The 26,332-nt window shown below is 36.2% G+C and overlaps 1 protein-coding gene across 1 annotated transcript in view; it reads right to left on the reverse strand.

The window, feature by feature from the left end:
• The window catches only part of NBAS (NBAS subunit of NRZ tethering complex), a 161,769-nt gene that overhangs the window by 36,959 nt on the left and 98,478 nt on the right, over positions 1-26,332 (reverse strand). Inside the window, exons 42-47 of the mRNA XM_015621281.1 lie at positions 23,612-23,722; positions 20,434-20,684; positions 18,067-18,401; positions 8,343-8,561; positions 7,890-8,092; positions 1,088-1,177 (exon numbers count right to left, since the gene is read on the reverse strand). Coding sequence (XP_015476767.1) covers positions 1,088-1,177; positions 7,890-8,092; positions 8,343-8,561; positions 18,067-18,401; positions 20,434-20,684; positions 23,612-23,722 — 1,209 coding nt within the window. The remainder of the gene's footprint in view (positions 1-1,087; positions 1,178-7,889; positions 8,093-8,342; positions 8,562-18,066; positions 18,402-20,433; positions 20,685-23,611; positions 23,723-26,332) is intronic.

The following is a 26,332-nucleotide window of genomic DNA, read 5'->3' on the forward strand; positions in this document are numbered from 1 at the left end:
CATTCAAACTGTAAACTGGAAGTCTGGGAACTAAAGGAACTTGCTGGAATATTTGAAGAGTTTGTAGAGCTTGCACTTGATGCTCATATATGTTTTCCTGAGGAAATATTTCTGTTTTGTAAATTGATTAGCTGAGTTTTAAGGTAATAAGTATTTCAAGGAATATAAACAATCTCTTGCAATCATAATTATGTTCACTCCAGCTTATTGTTTCAGCAGTTAAATGTTGATGAAGTATACAAATAAAAGACTCCAGAAACTGCATCTCAAAACAGGCATCGACTCATCCATTGTATATCTTACAATACTGCACACTGTATTTACTGCAAATTTTTACATCAATCTACTTCAGTATCCAACATTCAACTAATTTAATTTCATTGAAGAAGCCTCAAAAAATAGTATAACTTTTTGTGTGGCTACCAGAAAGAGTAAGATTTTATTGTCATTATTATACATAATTTCTTCGTTTGTACATCTAGGGAAGAAAAAAAGCTGTTTGGTTTTTTTTGTTTGTTTGTTCCTTCCTTGTGTTTACAGGGAGTGAAATGCAAAATGTCGGTGAGACATACAGGGCATTATATGATCAAAAGTAAGGATATTCCCAAAAGAGGAGAAACAATGTGGTAAAGCATCGTACAGCACTTGGGAAATTGTTTCTGCACTATACCTTATAAATATGGACAAACTTAGATATCTAAATTCAGGTATCTGAAAGTGAATCATTATTATTTGCAATTTATGAACTAAATTGAAAATAAAACAGTTACACATTTATGTTAGATACACAATCTGCAGTAGTCACAGATGAAAAGCTGTTTTCTCATTTCACTATAATACAAAGTTATCTAAATTTTAGGTTCAGTGCTTTCTTCCACATGATCAAGTAAAGGTTTCTTTCAGGATTCAGATTTTGAATACGAAAAATGATAGCCCATTCCAGAATAAAGTCTTAGAAAATTAAGTGCATACCCATTATATATATCCACAAAGAAAAATCATCCATATTCAGTATTGCACCTTCAAATCCTTCATGAGAAGCATCTTTCAAAGTCTTACCCAAAGAATCCATAGAGGAAGCTCTTACCCTTTTTCAACGCTTGCATGCACTGCAGAAATTATACCTTCAAGGACTCCAAGTGGATCTTTCTCTGTTGTAGATGAGTCACCATTTCCACTGTTAAGGGAAGACAAAGTTACCATTAAAATTGTTCTTAATATTTTATCTCATGCACCTGTATGATTTATATCAATTGTTCAATAAGAATTTTCCAGTTTTGCTTCTTAACTAGTACCTTTATTTTTATGTCAGAGTAATGCAAAAAGCAACAAGAAAGAGTGGGGAAAAAATACTAAAACTTTTAAATGAAGCTTGAAAGGAAATGCATAGTTGAAGTTTAATGCTTCTAACACAGATTATTTAGGCTAGCAGAATATTCACTCGTAATCTAGCTATCTTAAAGATCAATATGAACTAACCAGACAAAGTTATACATAAATGTCACTATCTTTTCTGTCTGAATCTTTTTGCAGTATCACTGTTGGCTTAAATGAGCTCAAATGTAACCTGAGTCAGTAGCATCCTATCTGCTGATTTCTCTGGGGTCAAGCCATCATGGAACAGCAGCCTCCGTGTATGTGTGGAATAGAAAAATGTCCATCACTCCTATCAGATGTTTCAATTAAAAATACAGTTTTCTTCTGGAGGTTAAAAGGTTGTAAAAATTGGGTCAAGCAAACAAACAAACAACCAGCCCAAAGCCCCTTTGTAGGAAAGTACACTTTCAGCTAAGATTTCCATTAAACAGACTCAGTGCTGAGAGAACACACGTGGGTTTTCTCCCCACGGAAACCACTGCTGCAGAAATGATGCCTGGATGAATTGGAAAGACAGCTTTGCCTGTCTTAGGTTTGTCAAAGCTGCATTAAAGAAAGCGAAAAAAAGGCAAATAGTTATCAAGTTATCTGACTGCAGATGATTCAAAAAAACACAGAGAAAAAGTGCATTTTCCCTACCGTTCATCATCATATCAAAGCTCTTCTGCTACTAAAAATGTCAGCCTCTTCCTAGATCTGCTCTTACCAATAGCAAACACATGCTACACAGCTGATAGTAACATTCAAAAATTACCGTGATATTGCAAAATATTTTTTGTAAAGAGAGACTATTTACAATTTTGTCATTTACTGCATCAGCAAGATATGTTTCCTATAAATTATACATATCCTATATATAATATATATATATATTTTAGAGACCTTAATCTTTATAATCTTAAATGCCTTCTTGCATTCAGAATTTTCATTGTTCATATTTTTATCTTAGTAAGTGGCCAGCACTCCAGTGAACAACAGTGGATTAAAAATCAATAGGACTTTATTCGGAACAGATGCATGATGATTTGTTGCATAATGAAAATTTAGCATACCCATTTTATATTATTATTATATTGTATTCCTAAAGTTTGAAATAGGAGTGGAAGACTGTTGACACTAGTCTTTTTCTCAAAAGATACTGTACATATGACTGATAGAAAAGCTGTTCTTAGTACCAGTATTAGCATATGGTAACTAAATAACTTTAAGAGTGAAGCTTAAATCTAGATATTTTTCTAAACAACTTCAGAATACTTGGAAACAACCAAACTATAATTTATAGTACAGAATAGAAATATTCAGGGTTTTAAATTCTCAGAGATGTGGTATGTCAAAAGATAAAATCCACTTTTACCAAAACACAAAAAAAAAATTCATTCTCAGAAGAAAAAAAAAAAGAAAAGTGTATTTTCTCAGAAAGGAGACATAAAGGAACTGAACACTCTGTTTAGGAAAAAGAAAAAAAAAAAAAACCAAAACACACCATATGGCAGAAGTGTGGTAATGGTAAAAAAGCAGACCAGTACTCAAATAATCATTTTATGCAACTGGCTATGTGCATTAGGAGATGGTTGCAATTTCCTTTAAAAACAAAAAGCCAGAAAAATTTTTGTCCCTGGAGTGAAGACAGATACAAGACACTTCATTAATGCTCTTTTTATAAGCCACTTTGCTAGTGATTTGTTTACAGGCCAGATTTAAACTTTCCATTTTTTTGTGCCTTTTTTCCAATTAAGTTTGTAATGAACACACATCTACAAAGGGCATTAACAAGGCACATCAAAAGACAACTGGAATACTTAAAAAACTTGCATGCTAAGAAGAGAATGAGTATTTAAACAGAAACAAAGAGGACGTTTGCAGCCCATCAGTACTTCAAAGGGGATTATAAGAAAAATGGTGACAGAGGAATTTTTAACACTGAGGCTGGTGAGATACTGCAAGAGATTGTCAGGAGATGTGGTGGATGCCCCTTTGCTGGAAACATTCATGGCCAGACTGGACAGGCTCTGAGTACCCTGATCTAGGTGAAGATGTTCCTGCTCATTGTAGGGGGCGTTGCCCAAGATAATAAAAGTTCCTTCCAACCCAAAGTATTATATGATTGTAGAGTGTACAGAAAGCGAGTTCTTACTGCTCTACTTGCACTTACATATGTTTAGTGTACATGAACAACCATCATATCAAAGGACAGCTCAATTTAGAGATCAGTTCCGGATAGTCCTAGCCCTTTTCTCTTCAAAAAACCTTCACCTCTCCAATCAGAAATGAGTTATTAGCTCCTGTCACAAGCATGCTCTGAGCTCCTCAAAAAAACCCTAAAACAAACAAAAAATCCCCCAAACAAACAAACACAACCCAAAAGAGGTCAAAAGAAATGTATCTGCAGAAGTTAATGGGCATTTCTGCAAACAAAAATATCACTGTTTCTGACAATACATCTGGAAAGCCTATTTTCAAGAACAAAAGATGTATGAACATTTACAGGAAGCTTCAAGTTTGTCAGACACAGATAAATGTTTTTTACTAAGCACAAGGAAAGGAGAAAGGTTAATCTAAACAGTAAGCTACAGTTATCTAGAATAAGGAAATATTTAAAAAAAATCTAGTAAGATTGAAAGCTTGCAATTTGTTAAGCTTAGTACTGCCTTTACTGCCTAGAGGTTAGAAGAACTAAAAAGAGATGACAGCTCATGAGATAAATAATCCCGTCAAGTTTCCACAGATTGCTGCCTTGTTCTTTTCTTAATAATTAATGATTAAAAATAAGCAGCTACTAACAGAAACAAATATAATTAATGAAGGATTAGTCTTCCACACAAATTATATGCTATTTTATCAATGTTTTAAACAACAGAACATGATTCAATGCTCACCTCAAAACTCCTAGGTATGAGCTTGGTGTAATTACACAGATAAAGGCTTATTTTGATTTCAGTTCAGTGTCAGAAAAAGTGATGTATATTTAATCACATTCCGCAAACAGAATAAAGTACAAAGAACGCCTGGAAGAATGAATTAACTTAATCTAAATTTTTTAACCTAATTACTGTATTCATTGAAAATACTCCAGCATTATTTTCCTCCTTCTGATCATGCTTTGTCATATTTAAATATGAGGAAAAGAAGGAAATAACATACTGATGGGTGTGATCATTCAAAGCTGGGGAAAAATGTTTTAATGGCAAACCATCACTGCCATCTAAAATACCATAAAATCATTATATACAAAATTACTCTGTATGACCCCTGCTCAAATAAGATAAGGTAATAAAAAATCTGACTTTTTCTTCCTGTTAATGTCGCTATTCTTTCTAATAAAGCTGGATTTCAGAGAACACTGGGCATTAAATAAGGAACTCAAAAATTCACCAAAGCTTTCCTTCTCACTGCCTAATGAATGCTTCAAAATTCCCTGAAACACTGTATCTCTGTGGACATCAAAGAGAAGAACTCTAGGGGCAGCAGGTGAAGGGGACCATAAAGTCTTCAACAAACAAAGTGTCTCTCCTGACTGACGAACCACAGACATGCCTGCAGTCAGGGATCATGGAACGTTTCCCATCCATCATGCGAGTGATCTTCAGCAAGGATTAAATGGAGTCTTAGGTAAGGCTAATCTGGCAACCATTGTTGCTAAAATATTAATAATATTATTAATAATATTAATAACTTTTGCTTTCCACAAGTTCATAGTTTCTACTGAAGAAAGAGGCAACTGGTTTTTATTTATAATAGCTGTTTCTACAAGCAAACAAGGATAATACAATACATAAGCCAAGTAAAGTATGAATATATGCTCTGCTAGAGAGCTTTTACAGATACCAGTGCAAGAGTTTATATTTTGAATTTTGGGTGCCAGAACTACAAAGTTGAGACAAAAGTAATTAAAATAACTGGAGGCCAATACTGCTCTTAAAACTGTAATTTAATGATTTACAAATTTATAAATCACAGAATCTTCAATTAGGCAAATAACTATGTTATATTTAACAAAAAATCTGTTTCTGAGACGGTATCAAAGTTGTTAAGCATGTCATATCATACACTGCTATAAAATGAAGCCAAAAAGTAACTTAAGCTTTCATGAAGACTTTACTTTCTAAAAGGTTCTTCTGCAAGAATGACTATATATGCTAATAACAAAAGATATTTTACAGTGTTTGAAGGATGGTTGTAGTTAATGCAACTGAAAGAAAGGATGTGTATTTTCAGTCACATAAGTGGTTGACTGTTGCTTAATTTTCAGACAGATCACTGACAGTACCGTAATTTTTCATATCCATACAGGCCTCTTTCACTTGTGTTTGCAATACCTTAATTATATTCCTTGTCACCACAGCTAGAGAAAATCCAAGTTCACTGTTACAGCCTTACAACCTTTGTTGGCTACTTTGAAGGTTAATTGTCAAAGAAGGAATTTTCCAACACAATCTCTTTCAAAACTAATGTATAAAACAACCACTGTGTAACATATGTTGCATTTATTGAGTAAAAGTTTGCTTTTCCAAGCTACACTGGCAAGACCACTTCTTTAATTGCAGAAATACAAGTATTGAACAAAATGTTGTAATTTGTATAGTATCTTGAAAGTGAACACCTGAGAATAGGACAGAGGTGAATCCAATTTTACTCACAGAAACAACATGAATTCCAGCAGGCTTAAGAGATACCAAGCAACAATATTTCTTTTAATTTCTCCCTGTATTTAGATTATATTTATTGCTTTCTAATATTAACCCTTTCTGAACTGCATCATAGGGAGGATGTTATCTTAAGTATTTTCTCTTTTATGCTAGGTTTTCACTTCATGCTCTTTATCATTGCAGTAGACAAGCTTTCCATAGTTCATAATGATATGAAATTATCCTTCCCTTCACAAAAAAACAGCTGAGTGGGAGAGGAATATTTCTACTGACCACATTAGGTCACATCACACACCAAACAAGTTCAATTGAAACTTCAAACTCATCTGCCCATCTTTGCCACTACAGTTTTCTCGATGAGACAGTCATTCCCCTCTTTCCAGTGAAGGGCTGCATAGGAGTTACTTGGGATGATCACTGTCCCCGAACGTTAAATCAACTTACAGTCATTCCAGCCTTGCAATGCATATAAAGAACAAGTAATTCAGTTCACAGAAAAGTGTTGATAAGAAGCAGAGTAGAAAGGAGAATTTTGATAGGTTTCTCATACTCTGCATGTTAATGAGACTCATTATAGTCAAAATAACTGGACTTTGTGAGCTTTGTATCCAGATACATCATATTGCTAGTCAGGAACAGCAGGACAGTTATTACCTAAAGCTAAATTATTCTTCAAATGGACAAACCCAGAGAAGAAAGACTGTATTACTTATGTTGCTGTGCAAAAGCTCTATCATCATTGAGGATGCTGTGAACACTCTTAAACTGAGTGACAGGAGAAATCAATTTTCTGCCAAAGAGGACTGCAAACAATTTGACAGGCTGCCTTCTTTTCATCTGTGGCACTTCAATCTGCTGTAATATATACATGCTGAAGAAAAAGTAGAGACATAGAAAATTTTCCATGCTAGACTCGTTTTCCAATTCCTGGTGTGTGCATTCAGATCATCCTGCCCATATAATTTTTCTGCATGCAGAACAACAGGATAAATTCTCAAAGTTGTATCTCTCTAAACTGGTCTTAGAAGTGCTAAACAGTGTTTACGAGACATCTAACAGCAGAACACTCTTTCATACTTGTTGCATGTATCTCTTTAAAACAGAAATACTTCAGAAGAGAGTTTTGTATGAATAGTTAAATGAGAAGGAACTGTTCAATTTATAATGGATGATATAAAATTATCCTCCCCTGCTTCCCTGCACTCCCTTAAAAAAATGAGGGGGAATAAAATATTTCTAATGAACCAAACCAACCAGCACAAAAAACCCCCAGCTCCCAGAAAAGGCTCAGAAAGGCTTTCCAAAGATGGAAATTGTACAACTTCTGATAGGACACACTGTTGTGCAGAAGCTATTACTAGGCCTCTGCTGCCCAAATGCCTGCATGAGTTACCATTTCCAGTAAACATGCCTTTTAACTCTGTTTAAGAGGGAAGAATTATGTGCAGTTGTAAATGTTACAAAAATTCACAAGGGCACATACACATAATGGAACAATGCTGTAAAGCCAATGCTTTTAACTAAAAAGCACCAGTGCTTTTTAACACTGGTTAAAAACAAAACACTGTTCTTAAAACTTTAAGAACAGGATAAGCTCTTACTTTGTTCAAATTGTTCAGACTTCCCCAACTCGTAAAAATATAACTAAATATGAAATTATCGGTAAACAGAAACATAATCAAAGAACTCTCATGTTACTGCAAAATCCAGGCATTAAAAGCAAACAAGTATTCACTGCAAATAACAAAACAAACCAACCAACCAAAAACCATAACAAACTAACACACCAACTCAACCATCCATAAAAAAACCCCTTCAAAAATCCAGAAGAAATATTTTTGTGCTTAATTGAGGAAGCGTGCTTACCTTAATATACCTACAATTTTTTTAATAGCACATTGGACAATATCCTGGGGAGAAAAGCCCAGATCTCCAACAGCCACCTGTAACAACTGCTGCACCATGTCCAGGGGCTGACCGTCTATACACATAGTTACTGCTTGCTCATGGATTTTTTCCTTCTCCGACCTTGACAGATCATATAAATAGCCATACTTCTGTAGTGTATCCTGTGAACAGATAGTTTTTGGAACACTAATCAGTGTACTACTTATTTACAGGGCTGTATTAGTCTTCCTTTCTGTTAGGAATTAACACATACTGAGAAAAAGAAAAGATTGATGGAACTTTCAAATTTTCAAACCCCAGGTCAACAAAAGCAAAGGTAGAAAACATTAATAAAATATGGCAGAAGATTGATGTCTATTGCTACTAGTCAATGGTAATACTCAAAGCAAGTACTTGATCAGTAATCATTACCTGTTCGCTGCTTTTCAAGTAAGTGATAAAACTGTGAGTGAGTGTTTCCAGATGAGCAAGAGATTGCTGCAAATGATTCAGAGTTTCTTCATAAGCAGCAGATGGGTTTTCAGCATCTTTCATATCATGATCTGAAGTTTTTTTTCTTGATTTCTCCGAAAGATGTTTGACTGCCTTAATAGCTCTCCTAGTCACTTCTATTCTGACTTCAACTGGCAGCTGAAAAAGATTGCTCAATTATTTATTCATTCATTACCTGTATACTAATATTTGTATTACAGCATTGCCAAGAGGTCAGGTGGCCCCACAACACAGCATAAAACTAAATGAAGTATTTAATAGGGAACAACTTTGTTTCTAACATGTCATTCATTAAAAAAATGATCAGTATTCCAATACTTTCTTCTGCTGTCCTTCCTTTTACTGATCTTTTTACTAATTCATGTTCATTTTAAACCATATTAAGTTCTTTTCCTAATATTTTATTTTTTGTAGACTGACACCTTATAATCTAACTCTTCATTGAGAGATATCTGAGAAACATTTTACAAGGCTGACTGATAATTCACTTAAGGTTAGTTCTGCCATGTTTAGACTGCTATTTAAAATATATCTCTAAGACCATAACCATAAGCAAGAGCCCCAGAATGACTGAGAATTTTTAAATCAATCTATTTAAAGCCCAAGTTATAGAAAATAACAGTAACTATACAGTACTTTAAAAGACCTGTACAACTAGCTGTATCTAGGCATTAAACTGAAACAAAGTCTAACTTTGCTGTTTCAGGAAAGACACAGCTTCAGCTCAAAGTCCAAAACAAAGTCTAATGTATGATTTTAGACATTCATGTATGATTTGTTCATTTGTAACTGCAAGTACCGTTTTAACAGTGCTTGCAATATACTTTCTAATGGATGGGAATGTCCCCTGCCTGAACTCTAAACCCAAAGCATTAGGGACTTTTACCATCAGGTGTTTTAGTGACTGGAATACTGAACAAAGACATAAGCAAATTTAACTTCCAAGTTGAAATACACAAGAAATGAAAAAAAAATTCTTTAATTTGCATGACACAGTGAATAGGAAATAAGAGGAATTATCACTGAAGAGGGCAAATAAACTGCTACAGCATTATTCATACAAAGTCCAAGAGATGTTTACATCATGAATTAAACTAGCTACTTGCAAAGCCATAAAAGGTTTGATAAGGATCTTTTAGTGGAAAGTTTTACAATTTACATGCTTCCCCCGCCTCTCACCTAGATAAAAAGTCACAAGTTAAAGACCTAGAATTTACTCCTGTATTTTTGTGCTTTAGTGTGCTGTGTATTAGTGTGAACCACACTCATGATCTAATAGATATTTTTTTATGGACGAAAGCAAAATGAATGCATTATTATTACAGCTAAGAAAGTTTGCCAGTTTTAACACAATACAAAGGGAATTTTACTATACAGTTTCAAATGCAACAGAGTTCCATTCCCACTCAAAGTAATTTTGTTACTGTGAACAAGGCCTCAATATCAGGTGTTACTCTAAGCAAGGAAAAATTCATATTCTCCACATCATATTAAAATCTAACAACTACAGCTGGATTTATATATCATTTTGTAAACATGATAAAAGAAGAAAACAGCTACGTATTTCATTTTTTCCTCTTCTGGTGTACATTCTAATGTTCAAAATGCAATTAAGAGAGATGTAAAAGGCAAACAATTTAAGTATTCCATCTAACATATATCCTAGAGAACAGTGTCAACATACTGCCAGTTTAGAAGTCATTTTGCCATAAGCACAATCAGAATAAAGTATTCAGACTTAAAAAAAAAAAAAAAAAAAAGAAGGAAAATTCAGGCTTTTCTCAAGCCTGCTTTAATTTTGCATTCAGATTTGCGTAGTGCCAAAATTCAGCATGTGAACATATCACTTCTCTGGTTACTTTATTCCAAACCATGAATAGCTCTCCTCTGTACTTCTAGTCAGTTGCAGTAATGAGATTTGGTATCACAGCCAGTGATAAAAATGTAGCTTTGGGGCTAGTTCATGCTTTGTTTGCATGTGAAGTGAAGTTTTATATTTAAAAAGCTTTTACAGTTTAAGAAGATTTTTAAATCTATAGTCTATAATGTGTAATAAAAAAATCCTAAAAATCTCTTTTCAAACCAAAGAACATCACATACTATTTCACCTCAACAGATTTTACTCCTCAGGGTAAAACCTCGTCTCATAAGCCTATTCTCCTCAGAGTATATAAGTACTTCTTAATAAAGAATAGTAAAAGTAACATTTACTTGTATGTGAAGATGCTGACCCTGCTACTCTTACTGTCGGTGATTAACATGCAAGTGTGAGATTATGGAAGCAGCTCCACTCCTTTTAATGGCACAGGAACCTGGGATCCCAGCAACACTGAAACACACAAAAGCTGGAAGGGGCCTCCAAAGGGTATCTGCTTAAATAGAGCCACCTAGACCTAGTGGCCAAGAACCATGTTCGGGTGGCTCTTGAGTATCTCCCATGTGGGACGACTCAACAACCCCTCTGTGCAACTTGTACCAGTGCTCACCCACCCTCATAATGAAAAATGTTTTCATTTTCCTCATATGTGTTTTCATTCATGTTCACATAGAACAGCTGGGCACAGTTCCTGTATCTGCTGCCAGATCACAGACTGGCCTGGGTTGGAAGGGATCTTAGAGATCACCTAGGTCCAACGCCCTTGCCTTGGACAGGGACACCTTCCACTAGACCAGACTGAAAGCCCCACCCAGCCTGGCCTTGAACACTTCCAGGGATGGGGCATCCACAGCTGGGCAACCATTTTTCCTAATGTCTAATTTAAACCTACTCTCCAGTTTGAAGCCATTCACTCCTCCTTGTCCTGTTAGTACATGCTCTTGTCTGCCTCCATCTTTCTTTTAGGCGCCCTTCAGGTACTGGAAGGCCACAATTAGCTCACCCCAAAGCCTTCTCTTTTGCAGGCTAAAGAATCCCAGTTGTCTCAGTCTTTCCTCACAAGAGAGGTGCTCCATCCCTCTAATCTTACCTAACTCTTTGTTTGCTACCACTGAGCACGACATTATATGTCACTGAGCACACCTCTGGTCAGTTGTCCTGGTTGTCCCTTAACCACTTTTTGCTTTCCTGCAGCCTACTCAGGGCTGAGGTAAAAATTAAACCTCGACAATGTACAAGCAGCACGCAGCAAGTCAAAATCCTAGTGTGGTATCAACACTGCTTCAGTCACAATCCAAAGCACAGCCCCATTAAGGCTGCTATATGAAAGTTACCTTCATTCCTATCAGACCCTATAAAATACATCTGGAGAAAGTTAAAAATATGTAAGGAACCAGTTAAAGAAAATATATTAGTGAAGTTTCCTATTATGCACTCTTGAAGCAGATTTAATTAAAGTAACTATATAAATGAAAGGCACAAGAAAGTACCTTGCACTGAAACTAGAAAAAGAAGTACTGCCAATATCCCTGAACAAAAAAAAAAAACAAGGTCAGGCAAGGCAAACCGACTTGAATGGAGCACAGTGATAAAAAGTGATAAAATGAAGCCAAGTAATTTCAAAAAGTAACATCTGAATGCTGTCACACTATATAAGAACATTTCTTGTACACCTTCAGTGAATGTCATGCCCTGTCTTTTTCCTTGGTGTATTATACAGCATTAAGTCAATAAGCCAGACAAAAGACAGTGAACAATATTCTGGGCTTTTTTTTTTAAACTAATCTTTTTTTATACAGTTATTTTAAACAGAATTTAGTGTCTTTAAAATCAAGTCGATGCAGGTCAACATCCAGTTGTAACAGGTTCCCATTCCTGACCTGTCTGGTATGTGGTCAAAATGAGGACATTGTATTCCTGCTTGAGGAAGCAAAAAGGGGAAAAAATGATCAAAAGAGTATTGCTGACTCAGAGGAAGTAAGTCAACATTTTGCTGCAAGAGAAGTTCTTCTAAACATTTTATATCAGAATTTGGGAAAGAATTTAGAAAAGGTGGAATGTTAAACAAAAACCATCAGCTGTAGTCCGAAAGAATGTGGCTCAGCCCATGGAAGGTTGCAAGGGAGTACCTGGGAGTACCTATGTAAGGAAGCTTTCAGCTTCTCTTTCTCTACAAAAGACTTGACTGATGACACCACTGCTTTTTATTTTGCTTTTCCTATCTAAAGCTGTAGCCTTTTCTTCCTAAACAACATATATTGTGCCAATCTCCATTTGCAGTGAGTGTTCAATAATGAAAACAGTGATTAAAAAGGATTGTTTTCAGTTGTGTTTTTGTTGTTGCTAGCTTTTTTCCCAGGGTACTGTTAATCAAAGAACCATCAGGACAATGACCTATGAGCTCTGAAACAGATGGTTCTTCAAAGACATAACCAACACTCGTGCACAATGACCAAAATGCTAGCAATGATAGCAATGAACAACTTTTTTAAAAAATCCCCTATCTTAAATGCTTTGCAAAGATCACAGAAACAGGAACAAATGGGAAATCATCACAATAAGAAGTTGATATGATCATTGCTATAATTAAGAAACTATGACATCAGTATTATTTAAAAGCAAAGAGCTGCTAGAAAAAAAGATGACAGATTCAAAATGCGTGCAAAAATATAAGCAGTCATTCCAATGAATATTTGGAATATCTCCCATTTAGAAAGAAATCTGTTCCACAGACGCAAACAGCCTATTCTTAACATTACAGAGATCAAATAATTTATTATTTAGTCAGAAAAACTTAAATAGTTATAGCACTAAAAGCATATCTGAGTAGAAGCACCAGAAGCAGGAATCTTCTCAACTGCTAGCAGCAGTGAGCTTCTGTGGTTAAGGGATCAGTACTTCAGTCCTTCAATGTGTGAGGAAGGCACTGACAAAGCAGTAATGTCCTTGCCTGTTTCATTTACCATACACACAAAAAATACTGCATCAATCTTGACCTTCTTCAACTACATTAACCATGTTACTTTAGTTCTATGGTTTACTGAAGTCCCACTATGATGCATCTCTGCTCACACAGTTCCTATCACACAATGTCACCACTTCATGAACCCTTAAGACCTGGGACCTGAATCTCATCTTCCAGATGGTAACTCCTTTCTACTGATTTTAAGAAACATGGGAGAAAAGAATCTCTGGCCTCTTAGAGCTAGAAGTACCTAAAACCGTCACATCCTGAACTATAGTGAGTATAACGATGTTAGCTGCCTTTTCATAAATGCAACCTCCTCATTCATTTCTCCAATTTAGACATTCTATCAATCCCTCTGTCCAGTCAAGCACTGCTCAGTCAGTCACTGCTGGCCCAATTCATAAGAAAACTAAAAAAAGAGTTTTTGGAAGGGAACGGGTGAATTAAAGGGCCCCTTGTAAAAGCCCATCACATTACTGTCTTTGTCAGAAAGAACACGGAGTTGCAGAAGCCAGCACTAAACCCCTGTGTTTTCATTCCCTTTTGCACAATTACACATTCTGCTCCCAGTTTTTTTTCCATATCCAAGTGGCACACAAATAGAAGCAGCTGCCTATTGCTTTGCTGGTCCACCACTGCAGCTCCTTACTGACACACTGGAACAGCAGGAGACATTCTGATTGCTGTCTGCTAAGTTCCCACAGAGTGACAACAGCAATGCTATCTCTGAAGCTGAACTCATGTAGCCTACACTGCTATGTAATCAATGTCCCATTACCCCTTAACACTCAAGACTTTTCTCCATTGTTTCTGACCAAAAGGGGTTTTTCAATGGAGATACTATTCCACAAGAATAACAGTGGAGTGCATCTTATCATTATGGAATATTCTCCCTTCTCTCCTTTCCACCTTCCTCTTCTGACATTTTGAAGGAGTGGGAGAGACGTGAGAGAGAATGCAACATTTGAGGGTTTTTTTGACAAAAAATTCACCTCTCATCACTCCTAAAAACCCTACTGCACTATCTCATAGTAAGCTCCCTCAAATTTCCTCCATGAGAGGAAGCACAGTTGTCTCAGTGACAGTACAGATTATTTCATAACGACCATGTTTTTTTTTGCATTTTGACTAAGTATGAACACTTCCATGAAATACCTAAATATGCATCTGTTGTGGGAATAGGAAATTGATACAGTAAAGTATTTGGCCACAGAACTAGGCTGGAAGAAAGTACTGAATTAGAGAGTGAGCACATGACCACGGTAGCCTCAAAACACATAAAATTTAAGTAACTGGTTCAAACCAAAAGGCTGCTTTTAAGTATGAAGCAATTTTCAGATGGAAGGTAGAGAAAAGAGACCTCAGAGATAAGTTTCCAGGGTCTATAATGATAATTTCTCATTGTACAATTCTGCTTGAGAACTGAACAGGATCCTGAGGCAAAACTAGTTGCAAGCTGGTTAAACAGCTGTTTCAATACCAAACCCAGTGCATGGCACATTAGATGATTTGACCAACTGTTTCAAGCACCTCTTGAGCATCTTTCCTGGCCAAAAAAGCTAACAGATCTCTACTACGAAATTCTGCCTGACCACAAACCACAATCATCTTGCCTTAAGTGTTTCTTTCATGCTATTTCTACTCCCTACTCTCAAGAGAGTAGAGAAAATGTATTAGAAGCCTGAAAAGAAACAAAGAAAAATAAAAAATGTGTTCTAAAACAGACACACAGTGGAGGATATCCACTCTCTCCCTGCACCATTCATCTGGAAAAAATGAGAAATAACTTGGAAGTGCTCAAGAAACATTAACAGCAAGAGTATTAAGTAGTCAGCTGCAGCGACTATATTTAAAGCCAGTATTTCATCAGACAAGCCATGCCCTTGCTACCTCAGTTCAGAGTCAAATCTGGCAATTAAGATCTCAGGATGAGTCTGAATCATTGTTCGTAAGCATGAAAAAGTACCTTTATGAGATAAAAGGGATCAAAACACCTAAGTCAAGACAGTAGTTCTGCTAAAAAGGCTTCAGAGACAGCTGACACAATAGTGATAAAATGTGCTGGTCTACCATGACAGTCAGATCACAGCACAAATTCTGTGCTGACAAAGTTTCTTATTATCCCAGCTAGCATTTTTTTTTCACCAAATTCTGATACAGACAGAGGTTAGATGGGTTCTAGTAAACCTGATATTGTGGGAACATTAAAATAGCATTCAGAGAGGGAACAAACTGAAATACACCTCATTAAATATGGTGTATAAATGCCTCAGAAAAATTGTCACAAACCAAAATAAAGATAGAAAAAACCCCTGGATGCTTTATTGCCTTTTCATTTCAGATAAAGTTAGTGAAGACATCTCTTGATCTTTTAATAAGGTAAAACCTAAGAAATCTCATTTCTTTTTTGTGCGTCACAGTAAAGCTATGTAAGAAAGCATGGGTGAAACTTTATGCTAGAAATATCCTTGCAAGTAGATTTCACTGGGCAAAAAGAAACTCCACATCTGGTAATATATGTTACACACATCAAAGTGCATTATTTCAAAACCAGGTTTTCAGCCAGATGGAGATTACAATAGTTTATAATTTACATTATTACAATGCTTAGAAACCACATGCATTAGGCCAGAATACTTTCTCTGTGGAACATCTTACTCTGAATACAAAAGCCTGGTACTAAACACAAGCTTGTGGCGCAATGAATTTTAGGATGAGCACAAGTAAATAAATACAACCACCCCAGTAACTAGTGGAGTAACAACCCAACAAGACACAGGCAATCCAGGAAGTTCCTGGAATGCATTGATGACAACATCCTTCTCCAAGTCATACAGGAACCAACTAGGAGAGGTGCTGTGCTGGAACTTGTTTTCATCAACAAAGAAGGACTGGGGTGGGGAATGTGATATTCAAGAGCAGCCTGGGCTGCAACAGCCACAAAGACTGCAATAGTGCAATGAGGAGAGTGCACAGAAAATTCACTACTCTGGACTTCAGGGATTTGCCTGGTAGAGTACTATGGGATAAAGCAAAGAGAGATCCAGAAAGGCTGGCTGATATTGAAGGATAGCATCCTCCAAGAGCAGGGACAATGTGTCCCAACAAAGATGTCACCAGGAAAAAAAACTCTAGGAGGCCTGCAGAGATGCACAAGGAGCACTTGGAAAAAATTTAAACACCAAAATGAAAGCCTACAGAGGGTGGAAGCAAGGACAGGTACCCTGTGAGGCATACAGAGGAATTGTCCCAGCAGCCAGGGATCAAGTTAGGAAAGCTAAAACACTGTTAGAACTAAATCTTGCCAGGGACACCAAGCACTAAAAGAAAAGCCTCTGGTGATAGAAGAAAGACTAGGGAAAATGTGAGTCCTCTCTGGAAGGAAATAACAGACATGGTTACCTGAGACAAAGAAAATAACAGTCACTCAATAACAGTTCTGCATCAGTCTTCACCAGCAAGTGTTCCAGCCATGCTACCCAAGTTGCAGAAAGCAAATGCAGGGACTGGCAGAGTGAAGAAAATCACCCTGCAGAAAAAGATTGTGCTCAAGACCATCTAAGGAACCTGAAGGTGTACAAGTCCTGGGTCCTTATGAGATACTTCTGTGGATTCTGAGGGAGCTGGTAAATGAATTTGCTAGGCCACTGTCCATCCATTTGAGAAGTTGTGGCAATCTGGTGAAATTCCCACTGACTGGAGAAGGGGAAACAGCTCCCATTTCTAAAAAAAGGATGACCTAGGTACCTGTAGGCTGGTTAGCTTCACCTTGGCACCTGGCAAGATCATGGTGCAGATCCTCTTGGAAACTAAGGTATGGCAGAGAAAATCCAAAGATGGCTGGTGACAGCCAGCATGGCTTCACTAAGGGCGTATCGTGCCTGACAAATCTGGAGGACTTCTCTGACAGGGTTACAGAACTGGTGGATGAAGAAAGAGGAACTGCAACTGGCATCATCTACCTGGACTGCTGCAAAGTATTTGACACTGTTCCACATGACATACAAACTGGAGAGATGGATATGACAGATAGACCACTTGGAGGATAAAGAATTGGCTGGGTTGGCTGCATACAAGGAGTTGCATTAAGAGCTAAGTCCAAATGGAGAGCAATGACAAGTGGCACTCCTCAGAAGTTGGTATTGTGACTGGCACTGTTTAACATCTATGACAAAGACAGGGACAGCGAGACTGACTGAGCCCAGAAGAGGCCACAAAGATGCTCAGAGGAATGGAGCACCTTTCCTAGGAGGACACACAGAGAGCTGGGGTTATTCAGAAAGGAGAAGGCTCTGGGGAAGATGCTAGACCAGCCCTCAAGCACCTAAAGGAGGCTGCACAAGAGTTTCCAAACGGCATGTAGTGATAGGACAAGAGGAATGGCTTTAATGAAACAGGGCAGTTTTATAATAGATTAGATATATGGAAGAAATGCACAAACCCTCCACGGCAGGAAGGTTGCAATTAGATGTTTTTAAGGTCTCTTCCAACCCAAACCACTCTATGAAATACACAGTATCTTATTCTCTGCTGAATGAGCACACAGGGACTTTGGGGTTCTATCAAAACTCTCATATCCACAGATCTAACTCCCATAACTGAATAAAAATCCCTTCTTTTCATAGTGGCAGTCATAAAAAGAAAAAGTAGGCAGAGCAAGGTAGGTTTACATATTTATCTTTAAATACAGCAAAATGGAAACTGTAACATTTACTGAGACTTTGTTCTTGATACTGTATTGAACTCATATACTATATGCTTCACCTGAGGACTAAAATTCTTTTAAAATATCTGCTTACCTTTGTGACAGCTTTGGAAGAAAAAGTAATTTCATCAATGAAAGTAACAATGTCATCTGGATCAAGTCTATCAAAGTATTTTGAACACATATCATATGCATGTAGCCACTCATCCACGGTTTCTGGTATTTTTTTAATGAGATGGTGATCACCATTCCAGAAAAGTTTTTGTAACCACACAGCATAAACAGAGCTTTGTGACAGCATGCTGCCATCTTTTTTAGGAATTTTGGGAGCCAGTTTGGAAATAGATAAGATATTTTGACTTGTAAGGGTGGGCTCCAGTGTTTCCAGAGGGTTTTCATTTTCATCTGTTAGTTTTTTGTAATTAAGACCTAGCAACGGAAGGAGAAAGAGGTAAAAGTTATTCATAATTAAATCTTCTAACACTCCACAATTACATGTAAAACAATGAATACACTAGCATCTGCATAAGCAAAAAGACTCTAGCCCATACCCTCTTACAAACACATGTACTGACAGACGTAGATTTGCTGATATCCCAGTGCACGTGAAATTTCTCAGTCCATGGTACAGATTTTAATATTATATATTACTCCAACAAGGGGGAATGGGTTCAGACTCAAAGGGGGTAGATTTAGATTAGATAATTAATTTAGATTTAGACTAGATACATGGAAGAAATCTTTCACTGTGAGGGTGGTGAGGCACTGGCACAGGCTTCCCAGAGACACTGTGGATGCTCCATTGCAGAAAGTGCTCAAGGCCAGGTTGGGTGAGGCTCTAAGCAACCTGGTCTAGTGGAAGGTGTCCCTGACCATGGCAGGAACATGGAACATTGGAACTGGCTGATCTCTAAGGTCCTTTCCAACCCTCAATCAGTCTGTGATTCTATGATACAACCCAAAAAAGCAGTTTCTCAAAGAACCGAGAACGTATATATAGTATACAGAATCATGCTAGAACTTAAATGTAAACCGTAGGAAAACTCATGCAAGTCAAGGCATAAGTCTTCATTAATTTAAATTATGCATTCTGATCATGTAATAACTGGTCCTTACCAATTAGCAAAAGTTGCAAGGCACTAACCATTAGTAAACTAAATAAGGTCAGCTAGAGATAGAACATGCAGATCCATTTACATCAATATTTCTCTACTCAAAACTCATGTTTCTGTGCTTCCTAGAGGAAGAACCTCCTTACAAATTAATTTACCAACAACAGAAATATTTCTAGCAATGATACTATTATATTTTTCTTGTATATAATTTCTAAGATAACTGATTTCTATTGTCATGTTCTTGTTCATATACTTTGGGCCTGCAACCTCTGTAAATACTCAGCTGTTGCTCCTTAACTCCTGTCTCTAAACTATGCTGAACACTGAGAATTTTGACTGCGGGTATAATACAAATTTTAATTTTTTACCACACAAACTGACTAATTTATGTCTGATATATGGTCCTTGGACATCTTTGTCTTTTTTTTTAATAGCTTCGAAGGTAAACAGTAATTGCCTGGCAGAATTTTCTTGGGCAAGCATCACAAAGCCTGAGGCATCACAGGACTTGAGTGCTGAATAATGTCAATAAGAACTAAAGGTTATCCCTTCTCTCCAAAAAAAATTATTGACTTTTTCCTTCCTGCAATGCATGAATTCATATGCACCATCTTTTCAAACTCTGCAGCACAGTTAGTGTCCAATACACATTAGGTTCCAATATTGCTCAATTAATTCATCCTCACAGGAGGTAATGACATACAGTGTGTATTTTTCATTGTGAAACTGGATTTGGAGTTATGTCATGAAAATTCAAGACAGTACCCAACTAACAAGCAAATTGAAAGTAGTAGTCAAAACTTCAGAGTCTTTAGCAGCAGTGTATTTTACAGTAATTTTCTCAAAATGTAGGGCTACAGACAGTGCTGTAATTCTGGGGAAGCAGAAGGCATCAGCAAGTGGAAAATGTAACAAAGAATTATCCTCTTTCAGATGAACAAACACAAAATGCACAAAGTCCCTAATATGTTCTGTAATTCAGACTCTTGAAAGGTAAACTTTCTGAAGTCCTTTGAGAATATTCATGTTAAACTTGTAGTGTTAGAAATGATACTCTAGGAACTTGCTATTTTTCATTAAAAATTTCATTATGAAATATCGCCAATAATTTTACTTGCATCACTGACAGAAACCTGTTCTTAACTAGTTTTTTCTTGCTGTGATCAAATAAATTTCCAGTAAAACAAAGAGAAGAAACTTATGTCTATATTAATTTTATTCATCTCCTTTGCTCACAGAAAAAAGCTATTACCTTGAAAACAAACTAGCTAAGTATAATCATGCCAATACTTACATAACAAAAAAATAAATACAGTTATAAAGAAAACAAAAAGGTACTCTCCTACCTGGTGCAACTGCTTTGAATTTTTTCAGGAGTCGGATGTGAGTTTCAGGTTTAAGAGTGTGGTTCACAACTTCTGAGCAGCCACAGTTTTCCAGGAGCGTAAAATAGTAAAGCAAACGCTGGTGATCTTGGCCTTCAATACTTGGGTAAACATATTTAGCCATGTGTTCATGAAAGGTTTCAGGGCTGGTTTTCAAAACCTCAAATAGACCAAGACTTTGTGCTCTTTCTTCAATTTCCAGTGTTGATAACCTGTGTTTAGAAATAACTTTTGCTTAAAGGCCTGGACGTGCCATGAAAGACTCATGCAACTGTACACCTGGGAGACAGGACAATCCTTTCCTCTCTTTAGGGTCTCACAAACATTTAGATAACTGTACGCTCTATAAACAAAAGCTAAGCAACTCTTTTATTTCCCAGTCCAGTTACCTGTTAGCTTGGACATGCAGATTAAGGACTATGAATACTGAAGTGGAATTCAAAGCAGAATTTTATATCTGTGAGTATAGCTATATCTAAAAGGAAAAATACATCCAGTGTAAAGGAAGACTTTATTAAACAAAAGAACCAACCACTTGTGGCTGAATCCTGCTCGAAGATCCTACTGCCCAGTTAGAAGCTTTCCCAATCCATTATATTCTGTTTCTGTAGCTGATGAGTACCTGTGCACACCTTGAGAGATATTATCACTGAAAATTGGTTCTTGCCCAGCAATTAATCTATTTGGCACTAATATTCACATTTAGGAAAGTTTACCAAGACTTTGACAGTTTAACAAGTTGTTTCTCAAACTGTCATCCATGAAAGCTTATGAAAATATCAGTAAGCCTTGGGTTGACCTCAGTCAGTCTCACTGCTTCAGGAAATTCTTTCCTGAATCTTTAGAAAAGAATACATTAGCTCTTTCACAGCATGAATTCAGACACCTCCAGCTGACTACAGAAAAGATAATCACTCCTTTTTCCCTTAGCTGGGAGAAAAATGAGTACATACCATCTTAAGTTTATATCTTTCTCAACTGAAAGTTTTACCTAAATCTGAGGAAGGAAGTAACCTACAGACGATTCCTACCTCAAGTCCCCCCCAGAGTTCAATCATATGGCACATTAGATAGTACATTTCATTTGGAAATCTGATGTCTTCTAATACCATTTGATTCTCCTTTACCTTTAAAACTGATTAAATTAGAATTTCATCATTTCCCTCCCCAAATATATATACTGTTTCTCTTTAACATCCAAGTAAAATGTCTCAGTTTATTTTTTAAGATTATTTTGTTACAGCAAATACCACAAACACAACCTTAATTAAATTAAATTATATTATTAAATTGTATGAACAAGATTGGCAGATGTTTGCAGTGTGTTTTTAGGGCAGGGCTGATTATGGATAGGAAGAGTTTATGGTGTTCCAGTTGTTCCAGAACAAGAGGTTCTGTGATAGACAAACAAAATTTCACGTTGCTGATATAGTAAGTTGCATTTTATAGAGCTTTGATAATCAAATGTGATCTGATTCCTCAAAAGAAGTAACTGAATTTCCATTTAATTTTTATAAAATGCCATTCTGAACAATTTTCAGACTCATATTCCACAAAAAAGTCATAATTCTTTGTCATCAGTAATCAAAGAAATAGTTAATACAAACTATGTTAATACAAACTGAAGCTCTTCTGAGCTTCTCCCTATGTAATGTGGCTTATAGAAATACTGCATATTTGGTTAAAGAGATTAAGTCTTAGAATAAACTTCATTTCAGTTCAGAACGAATGCATAATGAAACATGTATTATTAATGCCATAATCCCAAGACTCAAATATACTGTAATGATCATTTGCTGTCAATCATTTTTAAAATGAGATTACAATACAATGAAAACATGCTCAGCAGCATATTATGCTATTATACATCAACTTTTAAAACTTCTTTTGATTTTAACTAGGGAAAATATGGTTACTCTGTACTTCTGTGATTTTAGAATTCTATGAATACTAACTCAAGGAGGACAAGAACAAAGAAAACGATTGAAAACTGTTTCAAAACACCTTAGATAATATCCTAGTCACAGAGAAGACAGCTGACTCTTTCACCCCAGTGCTGCCACATTTATATCCTGACTGTTTTGTTTAAAGCAGTAAATAATTTACCAGCATCAAAATTTAGAGGGTATGACTTCTGTTTTCTGGAGTAAGTGAAGAAAACCTCAGAACATTACTTCATCTTCTCCAGACAATTCACCAGGCTTTGTTTTTTATCCCTCATATTTTATACAATGTTTTAATGCTTTTTAATTAATAGTTAATGTTAAGAGAGGTATAAACACTGCTGCAAGCTAAAGGTGGTTTAAGAATTTAACACTTGAAACAAACCAAATTAGTTTGATCATGTCTGTCAGAACAGTAGGTAAGAGCTGCTGCATTACACAGGGAGTTCTACATCACTGTCATCTGCACGTGCTATTCAGGCAAGTAGCTTGGTCTTCCATCAAATGGGTTTATTCTTCTTTCAGTAGGAAAAAATTGCCTGACATGATGTAAGAAGTTAAAATAAATTAACTAAAAAATAAAGGCCCTGAAGCCACCTTGGAATAGAGACTACAAGCACCCCTTCCCTTATACCACAGCAGCTCCAGGTTTGGTTGGCTATAATCTTGTAGGCTAGAACAGTTTCAGTAAAACATAGTTAACAGAAGGAGTGTGCTTCTATCAAAAACTGAAACTGAAATGAAGAGATGTGTGATATGAATAGGGAGCTCAAATGTATTTATTTCCTCTATTATGTAGGATATCTATAAAGAGCAAAAAGCAAAAAGATTGAGAAACTATCAGATTTCAGGATATATTACAGGGACTGTAAGAGTAACTACAGGATAAGTTGGTACTGGAAGAGAGAACTAAACTTTCAAAGTTGTGGAAATCTGAACACTGAAACAAAAGTCCTGGAATACTCTGAAGAACAGTAAGACATATACGGACTTGTAACCTTGGCTGCAACACCAGTTTTCAAGGCTGACTGCAGAAGCATTACGTGGAAAAGACAAAAATTCCCATACTATCCCAACACAAGACAAAGGAACACACAACCCAAACTCCACCCCTAATATAATGCAATTCTGTCATAAATTACCATTTATTTCTATGTAACAGAATTGTATGTGCATTTGCAGAGGAGAAAACTTACCCACTGTCAGTGAATAAAAATTCCAGATGGGTCATGTAAACTTCCCAAAGTGGAACACTGTATCGCTGAGCCAAAGAAACAGCAATTTTATAGACATTTTCTTCAAGTGTCCTGGTAGAGGACAGACATGAGAGAAAATAAGGAAAAGTTATGTTAAGCTCTATGAGACATAACATGAAAAAAAAACCTTACATTAGAAAACTAATTATTTGTTTTTATTGTTTTTTTTTCATAAAAAAAGAACACAGCAAAAATTTTAAAATAAAAACACATTAAGTGTGTCTTCCTGCATTTACTTATACTTGGTGCTCCATTTGGGAAAAAAAAAAATACAAGAATATAACTACAGAGTTATTTCCAAGATAGGAACCTACTCCACAAACACTGGTTCTCAATGGCAACTTCTACTCAACCCTGTGCAAAAGGCAAAAACCTCAGCTTTAATTTAATTTAAATTACAAAGTGATGAAGTATGTAACTTGACACCGTTAGCATTTATTTGATTTAGCTGCAGCACCTACATTGTTTTAGCACAACTGGTGTATAAATCCTCAAAAGCTCTTCCTAGTAATTCACAGACAGAAACACTCCTAGTATTTGTACACTAAAAGGTGTGTAGATGTTCAGCTCACTCTGTCCTAAGATATTTAAAACTGCTTTTCTGTTAGTGCCTAATCCGTTTGACACAACAATAGATAGAGAATATGGTAATATATGAAAGGCTATAGTTAATGTCATACTAATCTTTACTAATCCAGCCTAGTATGGTTCAAATAGAGACAGCTGGTTCCTAGGCTGGCATAGAAGCAATACTATTAAGGCAAATGCTGGGATTTTTAGTTTTACTTTGCTTGGGTTGCATCTTTTCTATTCAGGATAATTCCAAACAAAACACAATCTAAGTGAAATTATTTCCTAACAGGCCTATCATGAACAAGTTTCAAATGTATTTAATGTGAATACTTGAGTGGATCTGCCTGAGCAGGGAGGTTGGGCAAGATGATCTCCAGAGGCCCCTTCCAAGCTCAGCCATTCTATGATTGAGTGAAAGAGGAAGATGGTATGAATGCTTTAGTTGCAAAATAATCCAGTCAATCATACAAAAAAGGAGTGGCTCCTGGAACCAGTGGGATCCATTCCTCCTGGAACTTTAGAAGCTATTCCACAATCCTCCCTTCCTGTCTAAGAGTGGCAGGCAGCAGCAGCCTAAGGCAATGGTGGTTTAAGGAAATGATACCATATAAATGAAGAACAGTACAATCAATTTATTCATTGTCAAGATAACAACAAAAATAAGCAGCTGTTGCACAATGAAAAGCTGGGGAAAAAAAAAGTCCATTACCTTGCAAAGAATCTTTTAATTTACTTTTACACACCCCTTTTCTTGCCCAGCCCTGACTGCATGTCACTGTGAGCCCAAAGGAATCCTCACTGAAGGCTCCAGCAGAGGCACACTTTGAATGGATTTTGGTGTTGTTTCACCAAGACTGGTGCAAACCCAATAAACAACAGCCCCCAAAGATATATACCAAATACAGAAGGTAAGAACAGACAACTACTGGTTAGGTAGTTTTAGCAAATTGCTCCTTCTAGTACAAAGCTGTTTTGTAAATAAGATGCAATCTTTTCCAGGTGTTGTTCCTTCAAACAGCACTTCATAAAAGATTAAAAAACATGAGGCACTTAATTAAAACATAAGAACAAATATACTACACAACTACATTGAATTTGTGCATCTTTTTCATTAGAAAATGCAGATTAAGACTCCACTGAGAAGATTAAAGCAAGAAATTGCAAGCTGAACAAGTAATTAACTGGATCTTTGCAACTGCCCAATATGGAAGTGCCACTCTCATTCACACACTTCTTCTAACCCTTTCATATTATGTTTCTACCTCTACTTATTGTAAGGAACTTTCTCCTCATATTTACTTTATTTTACAAGAGACAGTATCTATGAACTCTTGGGTGACAACATAACTAACCCTGCTATAATCAAAGTAAGTATCTGTAATAACAGAAGACTGCTTGTATTGTAGGTAGTCATTGAGATGTAACCTAGTGACACACTAGATATATGTGCTTAATAACAATATATATGAAGCAGGTAATTCTAATGGAAACATTAACAGATGATTACAAGCCATTTTTATGAATCCAGTGAAAAAATCTGTGCAGGTACAGATTTCACAGATGTAAAGCATCAGCTTAGTGTTCAAAACCTGACTTTATACAACTACTCCAGTATAGCAATTCCGTTTAGTAACAAATTTCTATTGGAACTGTAGCTATGAGTTTCCACACACATGGAAAACTGAAAATATTTAAATATGCTCTTCAAAAGCTTTATGAAAACATCAGTTTAAAATCTGAGATTATATTTAAAGCTTCTTATGGCAGAGAACTCTTCCTTTGACAGTCTGTCAACTATTCAGCTGTGACTGTCCCTAAAACATAAGTCACAACTTGCTCACAGCTTGAAGTACCTGCATGCAGATATTAACTAGAGTGGGGTTTTTTTTAAATTAAAAGTACTATCCTATATCTTTCTATTTTTCTATTCTGGATTTCTGAAAGGTGAGATAAAAGCATGCTAAATATCAGAACATATGGAGTGAAGTACTTCCAAATGACTACAAGAAAAAAAAATATAGTGATATACAGTAGTTCTAACTAAATTATTAAGAATAACATAGAGTTTAATAACTTTTCTTTTTTTTT

The sequence above is a fragment of the Parus major genome, chromosome 3 (assembly GCF_001522545.3).
Source record: "Parus major isolate Abel chromosome 3, Parus_major1.1, whole genome shotgun sequence".
Taxonomy (NCBI): domain Eukaryota; kingdom Metazoa; phylum Chordata; class Aves; order Passeriformes; family Paridae; genus Parus; species Parus major.